Raw genomic sequence first — 14,797 nt, 5'->3', positions numbered from 1 at the left:
ACGTTATTTTCTGCTGCTTCATCCTCCTCAGGGGGAGGGCTCATCACGCTCTTCCCCTGCTCCAGCGTGGGGTCCCTCCCACAGGAGACAGTCTTCCGTGAACTTCTCCAACGTGGGTCCTTCCCACGGGCTGCAGTTCTTCACGAACTGCTCCAGTGTGGGTCCTTCCCACAGGCTGCAGTCCTTCAGGAGCACACTGCTCTAGCGTGGGTCCCCCATGGGGTCACAAGTCCTGCCAAAAAACCTGCTCCATGGGCTCCTCTCTCCACAGATCTGCAGGTCTGCCAGGAGCCTGCTCCAGCGCGGGCTTCCCACGGGGTCACAGCCTCCTTCGGGAACCCACCTGCGCTGGCGTGGGGTCCTCCCCGGGCTGCAGGTAGAGATCTGCTCCACCGTGGAACTCCATAGGGGACAGCCTGCCTCACCATGGTCTTCCCCACGGGCTGCAGGGGAATCTCTGCTCCGGTGCCTGGAGCATCTCCTCCCCTCCTTCTGCACTGACCTTGGTGTCCGCAGTGTTGTTTCTCTTACATGTTCTCACTCCTCTCTCCGGCGGCTGTTTCTCCCTGTCACAACTTTTTTTCCTTCTTAAAAATGTTATCACAGAGGCGTTACCACTATCACTGATGGGCTTGGCCTTGGCTGGCGGCGGTCTGTCTTAGAGCCGGCTGGTACGGGCTCTGTCGGACACAGGGGAAGCTTCAAGCAGCTTCTCACAGAAGCCACCCCTGTAAGTAACCACCCCACACCCCCCCCCACTACCAAAACATTACCACACAAAACCAATACAGTTTCTGAAGCTGAGTGCTTCTCCGTGGCATGGCCTTTCTATGGTCTTCTGGGAAGAGAGTAGATAAAGGGACCCTGCAGAATTTTGGGCAGTTATGAGATGCTGAATTTACAGAGGTCTGTGATGCTTCCTGGGAAAGGAAGCATATCAGGATGATGTTACACAAGATGAGGGGAGGCGGTCTTGACAGCTCAATACTGCTTGCCTGCTCTCTGTTGCACATTTGCTCTGTTTACCTTGTCCTGGTTTCATTGGGCCCATAGTGAGCCAACTCAGTTCGTGAACTCACTGGAGGTCTGTGGCACTGATTTTCAAGCATTTCAGACACTTGACAGTCATTTAGGCACAATTCAAAAAACCTTTCTCATGGATAAATTCCAAATTTGAAGTAGGAAGTAGTGTGACATTTGTGTGCAGTTCTGTTAAAACCTTCTGGTCTGAAACATTGTCTTATATAGAAGTCAAGCTGTTAGCTATAAGCTTAGCTTATCTTTGTAAACTATATTTGAGAAGTCCTGTTCCTGCCCTGTTCTTTTCCAGAGCAAGCTTCTCTTTCCTCCAGAAACGTAAGTTAAGAGCAGTGATCATACACTTGTGCTGTTACTGGAGAGAGAATTCTGGGCGTTTGTTTCTTTCTTGCACTTTGGATTTGAGCTTGAGTTCCAGTAAGGGGTGAGGGAAAGTTTGCCATTATTTGGTTGAATATGTAAAGTGCCTCTCCAGTACATGCAAAATAGACCTTTTTCCAAAAAAGCATTATATTACATTGCCTACAGTAGATGCATCCACACTGTTATGAGAAAACTGCAGCTGGTTTTATGGTGAACAGACTCTTGCTAGGCTGCTTTGAGAACTTCAGTTTTGTTATTAGCAGGGTATCTTCTAATTAACAAGTAAGGCACGTCAGAAATTTTTGACAAATCAGTTTTCAATTGTAATGTCAAAGTTGAAGCATTCACTAGTTAATGCTGGTTGATCTAAAGCATTTCACAGTAACATACTTCTCTGATTATAAGAAAAAATATTGAGAAGCATTAAGTCAAAAACCTTTAAATATCAGAATATTTAATTTTTACTGCATTATTTTGACTTGTATGTTACAAAGAAAAATATTATTGTTCTTAAGATGTATTAAAAAAATTTAGATCAAAACCCCCAAATCTTTAGGAATATATAATTTCACAAAACATTCAGCATTTCCAGTTTTCAGCCTGATCTGGGGTAACTTTTGACAGTTTCTATGAATAGAATTCATTTTTGTGTGTGACACTGCATCTGAATTATTGTATTTGTATATTCAGAAACAATTTAACATTTAACTAAAGACTATATATCCATACATTCTTTAACCTTACAAATGAAATTTATTATTTCCAGTGACATAAGTATTTATTTCTAGTTACGGATTCCACTTGACATCCCTAGTGGATAAACAAACGTTTATTCAGTTTGTTCATAGGGCAACACCAAGCCAACACTCTATGTGTATTCCCCTATCAACATTTCACAGCCCTGTTCTGAGGGAGTAATGGGGGTAATGAGGTCTTCGTTCAGTGACAGGTGAGCTGGAATTTGAACTCACCAGCCTGGTCTCATGTAAAGGCCACGCAGATGGGAAACATCTATTGGGCTAGATCTGAACAGGTACAAGTGAACAATTCTGTAATCAATAGCAGGATACAAACCCATAAATGCTTATAAGTGCTTATGGCACTGATGTTCAGCTTTTGGAAAATGCAAGCCCTTTCAGTTCCTTTGTCTTTGAATAAACTCCTCTACAGTCGAAGACTGAGATTCAGCTGTAAATACTGACCACAGCTATAAATACTTACTCTCCCTCCCACACGAAGCTGAAGCTGAGGTTCCACAGCAGCTTAAACCAGTGTAACTGTAGGCTGTTGCAGTACTATCCCCACACTGTCCTGCAGCTCCAGCACTGATCAAAGCTTGTGCTGGGCTGATTTAGCCTGCCGAGTTGGCATAAACATAACCCAATAATAAGAAAAAATTAGAATCATGGTATCTAAGTCAATTTTACTCACTTCTGGAACCGAAGAATCTGCTTATAGGCAATTCACAGTTCTCTGGATATTATGAATGTTGTTGCTGGCAATGCAAATACAGAAATACAATATAAGCCATTGATTAAATGCAGATCACGTACTGATCTTTTTAGACCTTAAGGTGCAGCTTCACTAAATGCTATTACTAAAGTCCTGTCCTTCTCCCCTTCCCATCCAAGAACACATACTCCCACCATGAGCAGTTGCACGGATGCTGGGAATCAGATCAGCTTGCTGATTTTGCAGAAAGCTAAGCCAAGGGAAAAAAGAAATAAAAATTGTTCATTCAGCAAGCTAATCTGCCTCACCATGACACTATGTAATCTCTTTATACAGCATTCATTTTGCTGCACCTATTACAAGGTTCTTATATGACTTAAGAGGAGAGCCTATTGGCAGTGATGTACAACCTGACACTACTAAACTGCTTGCTTACCTGTCCAAAACCAAATGCAGGTGGTACCGTCTTGCACCAGTTGGATACTTTCTTGGGGAACTTGTCCATTACTTGATTGTTGATTAAGAAGCAACAAGAACAAGAGATACTTAGATGAACGAGGAGTAACATTAGATGTAGTCACACTTTTATATATTCAGGTTCAGTGTTAAGGTCTCCTTACTTGTTAGGTCAGTCTGTGTAACTGTATGTTCATATAAAAAGTATACAACTTTTACTTACTTTATAATGTATTATTTTGCCCTATATGGGGAATGTAGGCTCTGCAGCAGAGGCCATTCTTCTGAGCTAGAACACCTGCTGAAAATAGAAGTCTGTTTCCTTTCCTTGAAAACAGTGATAGTGGGGTCAAAAAGCGTTGTGCCACTGGGTTATTTAATTATAAAATAGACAAGCTTGTAGATGGGACAAAATCATTTTGAAATATGTGTTACTTTGATGAATAAATGGAAGAAGTTAAGAGACAGACCCTTTTCAGAGATGCACAGTGACAGGATGCATCTTAGAACATGTCAAATTCCAGTTGGATATTAGGAAAACATTTTTCACCATGAGGCTAGCAAAAAATTGGAAGAGATTGCCCAAAAAGGTTGTAGAGTCTCCATCCCTGGAGATATTAAAAAGTGGACTGGACATTTTCTTAAGAGCATGAGCAACCTGCTCTAAGTTGATCCTGGTTTGGATGTGAGATTGGACCAGATGACCTTCAGTGGTCCTCTCCAGCCTATATTACTCTGTGATTATATGCTTCTGTTTTATAAAAGTGATAGAAGTGGTTGTGCCATGCATATTGTTGAGTTCTAATCTGTTGCCTGTTGAAGTAGGCTTGTGTAACCTTTCAGGGTCACCGAGTATCAAAGAGGCTTTCTGGAGTTTGGAAATGAGACAATAATGAAGAATGATGGTTGGGAACACAGCCACATTTAACAATATTCAATGAAAGAGATTAGATTGAAATGTGTGATCTCCTGGATGATGACAGCAATATCTTTTCTTAAGCTAGTTTGTTCATCTGCAGTGTTTTCTGTGTTTTTTAAGCAGATATCTCTCATTTCTCCTCCTTTTTGTTTGTTGGTACTTTGTTTTGTAGCACTGTTTCCTTCCTCTAACACTGTCTCACTGCCCTTGTTCTTTATCTGTGCAGTTCCAAACTGGCCCCCTGGCACTGGCTCCTTATAGTGCTGCTCCCCACACCCTCCCCCTAAACCCAGGTGCTGATGGCTCCCAGGATGCTAATTCTAGGCAAGGATGCCTTCAAAGAGCTCATTACTAACCTGTCAGAACCTACTAATTTCTGTTCCACTCCAAAACTCCTTCGTAACACAAAGTCACAGTCAGATAAATGAACTCCCGCTTTATCGTAGGTCTTATCCTTATTCTATGGCTCCTTAGTGAATGTTGAATACAATGTTTTGAATAACAATGGTATTAAAATTATTACTTAATAAAATGATCAGATTGAGAGATGGAAGCACTTAAAATCTTGTGAAGCTCTTTTAAGCTGTATTCAGAGTCACGCTTTAATGTATCAAATCCTGTTGGTTCATGTTTGGGAGGATATTTTGAAATTACATTAGGAGACTTGATTTTAAAAAATGTACTGCAATAGCTGTCTGTAAAGAGAAGTAAGAATTCAATGATTTGGTATTTGGAATTAGCATAGTAGTTGCATTCTGACTTTGTGCAATTACACAGTATATTTTGTCTAATTTTATCATGATAAGAGCAAAATTTTAAGAGTGATATTTTTTTCATAAATGGAACTTTTATGCAGAAACCACTCTGTTTCTGGAACATAGCTCTCTCATCATTTTGTGTTTGTGTTTTTCTTTTTAACTTCATTGCAAGCAGCTACAGGACTTCCAGCTTTATTGATGTTGCTCATTCTCCTCCCCTTCTTTCAGAGATTTGTGAAAAGAATGCCCTTAGTAGTTGGCAGAACCGAACTCCCACTTCTGAAGAAGCAGCAGCAGCTCTTAAACTTCAAGCCATCTGGAGAGGGACCTATGTTAGGAAAGTACTGAACAGCAGAAAACCAGGTGTGTCCTCTAAAAACGCCTTTAAAAAAAATGTTTCATACTTCACCTTATTCAAATACATAGTGTAAAGATTTTGTTACTAATTAATATCTGGTTAAAATGAACTGAAATGTGACAGAACATGATAGTTGAATCTCTGATCTCTTATGAAACTAAGAATAGTACCCAACCTAACCTCTGAATTAGGACATATGGTACTAAAGGAGAGTAAAAACACACCCCCTAGATTTTCATAGATATTAAACCAGAATCTACATTAATGTAGATTTAGCTCAGAGGTGGGCTAAAGGTTGGTTGGTTGGTTTGTTTGTTTTTTCCTGGATATGTAACGGGATTGCATATGAGAGCCTAAGCATCATAATGGGTAAGCAGCAGAACACAGCGTCAAAGGCTGATACTGTGCTCAAAAGATACTGTGCTGGTACTATCCCTCATTCTTATGTGTATAAATAGAGGAATCTTACATAGCAGTTGAAGATTTGTGTTACATTTCTTATTCAGCGATTCTGTTATCTCAGCTGGAGTATTGTGTCCAAGAGCAGTGTCCACAGTCCAAGAAGAAAGATAGGTAACAACTGTGAAGTTGTTGTTGGATCAAGATTAAAGAAGGGCTTTGTACTTGCAGGCCCTTGCATTAATTTTTTAATTTAAGAAAGAGAAGATTAAGAATGACTTCACTATAATCTCTAAGTACCCATATGAGAAAAGGAATTTGATAGCAACAAGGTCTTCAGTCTGAGATCTGAAGGGCTAACAAGAAGGTCTTTAGTCTGAGATTCAAAGATTGTGAGTTGAATTCAGACACGTTCAAACTAGAAAAAGTAGCACTGATTTTTAAAAGGGTAAAGTATTTATTGGAATAAACCAAGATTTGTGTCGTACTACTGAAAACTTTAAAATCAGACACTCATCAAATTCAAAAAGGATTAGTCATTTATATATGATGAAATAGCAATTAATATGTTAACAGGACTGTTACACAGAAAGTTAGATCACAGTGATACCTTCTAGCCTCACACTATATGAATGCCTGAGGATTGTGACAAAGAAAACTGCTCTGTTGTGAGATATACATTCCCTTTAGTAAGTCATCCTCATTCTGCTGGAAGCTCCTTCTTGAATTACCATCATTGCTGGGGTTCTTTCACCTATATATTTACCTGCAGCAGATGATCTCGTCAAGCTATCTTTTGTACCTTCATCTCCTCATAAGTAAATCTAGTGCTGCCTTTCTCCCAAGCTATCACCTGTAGCCCAGTCTTGCTTAAGCTTTCCTACTAAGTAGTCCAGTGCCCTTCTATTTTTGTTTATGAAGTGCCATGTAAATTTGGAATTTCTGTAAACTTTCACTAGTATTATTAATGCCTACAAATGCCAGAAGCTGTTCTTTTGAAGTTTAGATTTTAGATTTTTGTCATTTGAACAATATGTGAGTATCCCGACTCTTTTCTTCCACTGTCTTTGTCTCTTAACTTCTGATTTATCAATACTCTGTTATCTTTAATTCTGATATTATGTTTACAGTGCATTACTGATTTTTTTAATCGTACTATTATTATCCTCCTCTCCTCCCATTATCTATAATTTTTTCTCTCTTACTTGTCATTACAGTAAAGTGTTATTACTCCCCCCTGTTTTTTTTAAGTTCCCCCCCTCCATTTCTGTCACTAATTGCTTATGCAATAACGAAGGATTTCACCTAACTTTAGTCTTGAAAAGTTAGACAACAGGTCTAAAGCAGTTGCCTAGTCTTCTTCTGTATTCTGTGGATAGGAGTAGACACTGAGACGACAGCACATCCTGTCATCTGAGAGGTATCAAACATGGGTGGGATGAATTACCTGCTGGAGCTGCCCAATTCTTTTCTTTTTAGCTACACAGATTGCCTAGGCACATACCTACCCATTCATGGTATCTGCAAATATAAGCTACTGGGAGCTAAATAGCATATTCTCAGAGGACAGAGATCACCTCATATCACTGCAATATGTTACAGTGGAAAAAATGTAAATCAGGGGAAATATTGATCACGTCATTTTTGCAGTTGTAGGAGTGCTGAAAAGTACAAAGGTGATGATGAATGGAATTTGCTCTGTCAAAGGAAAAATTAGTTTTCAGCTCAGTGAAACTTCTGTAAAATTCCAAATAAAAACTAGTGATTCATAAGATAATTTACTTGTCTGAGTGGCATTTTTCACAAGTATTTGGCAGGAGTATATTTAGAACAATACAAAAGTTAGATGTTATATTTTTCTAACTTATTTTATTATTTCCAGGTACTAAAGAAAATGCTAATGTCAAAGAAACCTTGCAAAAATTGTGGACTATGATTGAATTAAATTTTGAACAGTGTGCTGTAGTGCTGTTAAGGTAATCATGTAATAAATTAAACTTTTATTGCAGGCAGTACCATAGAATTGCCATAAATTGCTGGTTGACAAAATAAATATGGTAAGAGCATTACTAGTTTTAAAATTACAAAACTCTGTTGGAAGAGATGAGTTGTTTTTAGTGAAGATATGCAATGCTTTATTCTGTGTACCCTACATGAGTAAAACTACAGCAAATCTAATTTTTAGGTATGTGTGTTACAGGGTTTTTTACTACAGCTTGAGCTAGAATATTACCTTTCTCCGAAGTATAAATCTGATACTGATTCCTTAGTTAAACAGTTAACCAGCTGATTTAAAGAAGCATTTTGATTCATGCTATCTGTTAAGGAATCCTGGCTGACATTAGAAAGGAGATAGCTATACTATTTAATTGTACCATAGTTTATATCAGAGGGTTTGTTTGTAGCACTTGCTTGAAGGAAAGTAGATTTCTAGGTAGATGCTTTCGCTGATATTTAATTGCAGCTTTTGCAAAGATAGCTACTCTAACTTCAACAGTGTTCAGTAAGTCATTTGCAAGCATGACAGCATTTGCGGATCATATATTTTCATTAAGTCCTTCAAAAATCTCCCTGCAAGTGTTCGCACAACTGATCTAGCAGTAGGTCCGTTCTGCCAGGAGTGAGGAATGAGAACTGGCAATAATTGCTTGCTGCGTGTATAAATCCTCACTCTTTGTAACCACCAATTTGAGCAACATTCATATGGGGTATAATTTTGTTTCACTTTTTAGTGTTTCTAATCCTGTGAAACCTTTGTATGTTGATGGGATCAGGACTTGGCAACCACAGCCTTATTCCAAATATTAGACCTCAGTTTTACATTTGCAGCATCTCTAAATCAGCAAAGATCAGATGCCGGTTTTAGTTCTATCTTCAGACTTTTAAAACTTATGGGACTGATTTTTAGGCATTGTCCCAGGGGATACATCTAAGTGTTAAAATCATGCTACTGTGATTTTGTTTGATTTTTATTTTTTTTTAACAGCTGATAGACTTGCATTTAATGTAACAAGCTAGCACCTTAGCCAATAAAGTAACATGCAGGAATTTTGGAAGTTCAGTATTAGGGTAAACGTTTTCCCATTCTCTAACTCCAGACTTACCGGAGGCCAGAAGCAGTACCGTTTTACAACACAAACACCAGTTTAAAATGCCCTAAACCATCTCAGTTTCTTCTAGGGTTGCCACCTGTTTCTCATTATACATCCCATGTAGGCTCATCTATGTTTGTCCCTACTATAATTTTTAATTAATTAAAAATTTGAGGTTTCTTAGGGGCGTTTTCTGTCTCTGTGTGTGCTATTTATCAGTGGTGGAAGAAACCTTTGCAAAGCTTCATGGACTAAGATTTCAAACTGTTGTGCTTTAAATTACTTCTGGCAATATTTGCATTGACTCTGTGACTCACCTTAATTAAATGTCAAGGCCAGCTATTATCATTGCTAAAAACATGGATGTGAAGACTGTTTCTGTAATTCCAATTACTATATATAGGAACAGTAGAACATCAGAGTAGCATTGTCCAAATTTTGTGGATAAAACTTTTGCAGTTGAACAACTTGAACACATTCATATTTGACACAGAAAAGAGGACAACTGTCACCAAAAATGGATGTTGTGAGGTTTCTTTAGACTATCCATTTTACATAAACCATATAAACCAAACTTTGAATTAGACCAATTAAAAGATAGCAAAAAAGATACATTGTTTACTTACTGCAGAAAGCAGGTAGTTGAAGAATAATGCAAGACAGAGGGAGTGGCGAGGAGAAGGATATCCTTTCCTTCACCTCTGCGTAGGTGTATTTTCACTCATACTCTCCAGAGGAAATCACTGGAAGGAGCCAAAACATGGAGTGAGACCAGTTATCTTTCTTCTGCCCTTCACCAGACAACCTGTTCACATAACAGTGAATTTTGTATGCGGGTCTTCACAGTGCTTTGTCCAGAGAAACATTAATTTCTGATACTGCATATGATAAATAAAAATTCGTGGTGTCAGGTGCCAGTGAGGTTAGCTTTAATTTCACATAACTTCATAACACCTGCAAGCTTATTTGCCTTACAAATAACTTCTGAATTTACAGTCTTAGGTTCCTTCCTGTGTGAAAGGAATGTCTTTCATCCCATTTTAAATTTATTTGGTTTTGCTTTTATTCCTTTTTTTTCCTCAAAATTTTTAAAAGTATGTAAAGGGCTTTTTAATCTCCTAATCATGCCATACCTTTAAGATGACAGCTTAATATAAAGAAATGGAAGTTATGCTAAATGATATTTATTATAAAAAAAAAAAAGTAGTAGTAAAGTTTTGTAGAAGCCATAACAGTTTGGGCCATTAGAAGCAGTTGTACTCATGGTTAGACTGACTGATAGAAATATTTGTATGTAAGTATTGGCCATTACCAGCCATTAGCTCTGAAAGAGCTGATCCCTACCTGATTTTTTATTTTTTTGAGAGTGTACAGCTACTGGAGAAACATTAGCAATGCATTTTATATCATTGTTTTACATTCATGCACGAAGCAGTGTTCTTCATGGTTAGCATAAGTTAAAGTCAAGACATATGTGCCCTCTTGATTAGATTTAAATATTTATCTTGTTTTCCACTTTCCAGAGAAATGTTTAAAAGAAACTGTAAGTCAATTGAAAAGTTTCCTTGTTATGAAGATGAATGGTGTAAGATCTCTTTCACTGACTATGCTGTAACGTATGCTGATCAGCCACCAAATGTGTGGTTTGTGGTTTTTAGGTGAGTCTCCTACAGACCTGTGTAACTCTTGTGGGGAAGTGGTACTGATGTACTGTGGTTTTTCAGTAACCTGCTTTGAAAACATGATTTTACATAAGTCTACTTTTTTAAAATTCTAATGTATACTTCTACTTCATGTTACACAAATAATTTTATTTGTGAAAATAATTTTAATATAATTTTACCTTTTTTTTTAGGGAAATATTTCATGTTCCAGAAGCCATGCTTATAGTGCCAAAGGTGTATACCACTATCCCGTCCTGTAGACTTCATGTTGTTGATAATGACACACTGGAGGAAACGCCATATGTCTTTTTCAAAGTGGCACCTCGTGTTTATCCCAAAAATAAGGTAAATGCAGAGAGTTGTTGTGAAAAGTATAATTTTTAAAATATTAAAAATTGCCCAAATTCTGTGGACATTTTTAGCTATGTCATAATGTTCTACTTTGAAGCATGCCCTTATTTATTAGCAAGTTTGAACAGAGACTTTCACCAATCTGCTGCTGTACTAAACCTTTTGCAGTGCAGGAATAGCTTTGATTTTCTTTGATTTTTTTTACCATTGCTAAATGGAGGAATATCATCCAACGTCCCTGTGCTCTGCTACTCAATGGCAACATGGTTGCTGCTGATGCTGTCCATCTGAGAAAAAAACCTTCAAGAGTCAGGGGCTAAACTAAGAATGAGGTTTGAATAGCCTTCTATAAGTCATGCTTACAGTAATTAAATTAACATGCATTTTCAGGTGCTAGTGATAATTGCAGTGTAAATGCCAAAGACAGCTTTAGATATACTCTCCCTCAAAGCCTGTGTGTTACCTCAGAAGCATTGGTGTAAATTGCTTCTAAAAAAATAACTGTATTGTTAAATAATTATCACAGCTTCCCCTCCTTCTGCCTTTTTACCTTTAGACTAAAAACGACAGTTTGCTCAGTCTTCCCTTGCAAGTGATGTGTTCTACTCTCTTGATTGCTCTCACCTCTGGAGTCTTTCCAATTGCTGCTGTCTTTTTCTTGTTTATCATGCACAACACTGAGCACGGTAAACTTTGCACCAGGGGTTAACTTGTGGCCATACAAATGATGAGTAAGGAACAATTAGTTTACATGTCTTGTGGGGTTTACTTCTGCTTATATATCCAACTGTGATGCTTGCCCTATTTTGCAACACCATTGTTGACTCATGTGCTTCTGTAACCCTAGGTGCTTTTCTGAAGAGCTGAATCCTGTAGTTTATTATTCTTGACTAAATACAGTGTATTTCACTACTGATTTTAATGCTATTTTTTCAGACCATTTCCCTAGTTTAAAATAATCTTGAATTCTTATTTTCTCTTGATCTAAAGTTACAATCTTTCTGAGTTTGTGGTATCAGCTAATTAAACATATATGTTCTCCATTCCACCACCCACATTATTAATAAAAATATTGAATGGAATCAGGTTCAGGTTAGCTCTGAAATCTCACTGATTGCATCCCGCTCTTCCAAAAGGAGCCATGTGTATGTGCTCTCTGGATGTGATTGTCCAGCAGCCACCTTAGTTTCTTCATTATGACTGCGTTTCCCTAGGCTTAGAAGAATGATCAAAGAGATGGTGTCAGGTGTCTCCTTCCCCATAGTGTGCTTTCCTATAGGAGGCTTGATTGGTTTAATAGGGCTTGGGTTTTGTAGTCATGTTGCCATGTTGAGGGGTTTGCAAGTAGTTCATTTTATTAGTTATTTCATGAGGGTTTCAGCCATTGGAGTTATGCTGAGTAACAATTTTCTAGACACCTTTGTCCATCTGAAAAAAAACCCCAAACATTGCAGTTCTATAGTCTTCCAGTACTTTACCTGTCCTCCATCAGTTATCAAACATAATTTAAAAGTTTTGTGATTTTTTTAATCTGTTGTTATCCTTCAAACAGTTCAGAAGTTCATCAGACCTAACTAATCCAAATTCTTGATTTATCTATATGATCATTTACTACTTCTTTGCCTATTCTTGTCTGTCTCTTACCTCTTTGATATTCCCGCTAATATTAACTATTCTAGCCACGTGTTCACAGTTGACCTTTTAGTGAAGACAGGTTCACATTTTAGCCTTCTCAGTCTCCTCTGTCAATAACAAGGAATTGATGCCAGTTACAGTCTAACACTGCAGGAGCAGTTTTCTTGTCTTTCTTTTGTAACCTCCAGTTTCATCAGACTTTTTTTTGCACTAGAATGAACTTGCCTTATCTAGTGTTTATAGGGAATATTAGCTGTATGTGACGGATAAAGACTACTGCTGCTGGAGGAATATGCTTAAAAAAGAAGGGTTGCAGACAAACTCTTCAAGCTCTCAAAACCAATTTGGGATCAGAGATGGGGTGTGGATTCCACCAGACAGGAAAATTTGGTTTGGAATCCAACAGTGGCAAGTGGCAGGATGCAAAAAGAAATCTCAATGGTAAACACTACTTAGTGCTTTTCAGGAAAGTGACAGGTTGTGGAAAGAACAATCACAAGTTTAGATTTATTTCAGATCTCATCTCAGCATTTGTATTGCTTAGCAGGATACAACTGTCTAGTTCTGCCTTGTAAGGCAGGTTTTCCATTTCCCTAATTTTACTAACTCTTTCTCAGGCCTCCTCCCATTTAACATATCTTTCTTGAATAAAGATGTCCAAAATTGTACACAATATTCAAAGTAAGATTTTACTAACACTTTGTGCAGTACAATGGGTTTCAAATTGGAAATGCTTGTTTAGCTATGCACTACCCCACCAGGTACATTCCATACTGGTTTTTTTTTCCATGGTACAGCATGATAGCCTCAGTGATTCTGTCATTAACTAATGAAAGTGGCCCTTTTTATTTTATTCCTGTCCTTATTGAAGTACCCTCTTAAAGCAGACATTTTTGTTATTATTCTCTAAACTCAGGACTTACATTTTTTAATATTAAATGTGGTTAATATCAGTAAAGAGTGATTTTGGTTTAAGAGTATTAAAACAGAATTGTGGAGGTATGTTGTATTTTTCTACTTGATCTTGTTACATTTCTTAATCAATGCTACTGAGTTTCTCAGTAAGAATATAACCTTATACTGTACAATTTATCTTGTTTTCTTCCTATTTGTAAATGGTTCATTAATATTTCAGTGGACCTGCAAAAGCTATTGAAAGCTCTATTGATGTTTTGACAAGACATTATGCATTATTATGAAACAGAGAATACAGTAGCATTATTTTAATCTGTTACCTTTCTTTTTAACAGTATTTTGTAAAAAAGTCAATGATATCAAGCAAGAAATTATGCAGTATGCCTGAATTCCTAAATGTCAGAATTATTAAAGTCCTTCCTTTTTTTTTTTTAAATAAACCTACCAGTTAGTTGTTCTCTTCAAAACTATGAATCAGCAATTTACAACAGAACTAAAAAGAATTCCTATCAACAGATATTGTTATTCTGCTGCAGTAACACACCTGAAAGACACTGAAGTTAATTTCAGAATGATTGACAATAAGGGTAAAATCTACACACTAGCAATAATGTCTGTCTTCTTTCTGCAGACATTACAATCTAGGTAGAAACTAAGTACTTGCTTTGCATTATTTGGACTTTTTTTGCATTAAATTTTCTTCTGTGATAATGTTTTCTACTGCTCAATACAGTTGGGTTTGGGATTTTTGGGGTTTTTTGTTTCTTTGTTTTTTTTTAGTTCTGCTCTCTTTATTATTCACAAGTCTGTTGAACAGCTTGTAGAAAACGATAGAGATAAGCATACCTCAAGCTTCAGCTGACCAACAAAGATAAGATTTTAAGAAATCATCTCTAACACATTTAATCTAGAAGACATAAGTCTATTTGAACAATGACACTGATCAGTTATTTGTCTTGACTAGTCATACAAGGACATAAGGAAATCATCCTACTTCACAAAAAAGTTAGTTTAGGTGGTATATTAGAAAACAACCGTTTCTGATTCTAGAGACAGTGAATTGTAACAAGATATCTGAGTAGGTAATGAAACTTCTCAAAGGTTTTTAAGAAAGAGACATAAATCTAATGGGGTTGCCTGGATGTATTTGCTTATTTCTCAGTAGTGACTGATGATTACTTGTTGTTCCTACCAGCTGCAAAATGCAGTTATTTTGCTTTCTACTTGCTTATAATATTCAGAAAGTGCTCACTCAAACAATTTTTTAATCTTAAGTCTAAATTTTCTGCGTATTTATGCCAAATGTTAAGAATGTATAACCTTATGATTATAAACAGGTATACAACGGAAAGTGTTTTTCTCATGTACACCATGCTGTCAGAAAGCACTTGAGTATC

The 14,797-nt window shown here is 37.3% G+C and overlaps 1 protein-coding gene across 1 annotated transcript in view; it reads left to right on the top strand.

Moving 5' to 3' along the window:
• The window catches only part of ADGB (androglobin), a 123,928-nt gene that overhangs the window by 79,740 nt on the left and 29,391 nt on the right, over positions 1-14,797 (top strand). Inside the window, exons 22-25 of the mRNA XM_049800562.1 lie at positions 5,215-5,349; positions 7,626-7,719; positions 10,359-10,493; positions 10,691-10,844. Coding sequence (XP_049656519.1) covers positions 5,215-5,349; positions 7,626-7,719; positions 10,359-10,493; positions 10,691-10,844 — 518 coding nt within the window. The remainder of the gene's footprint in view (positions 1-5,214; positions 5,350-7,625; positions 7,720-10,358; positions 10,494-10,690; positions 10,845-14,797) is intronic.

Source organism: Accipiter gentilis, chromosome 5 (genome assembly GCF_929443795.1).
Source record: "Accipiter gentilis chromosome 5, bAccGen1.1, whole genome shotgun sequence".
Taxonomy (NCBI): domain Eukaryota; kingdom Metazoa; phylum Chordata; class Aves; order Accipitriformes; family Accipitridae; genus Astur; species Astur gentilis.
This window is presented reverse-complemented; position numbering and strand designations above follow the sequence as displayed.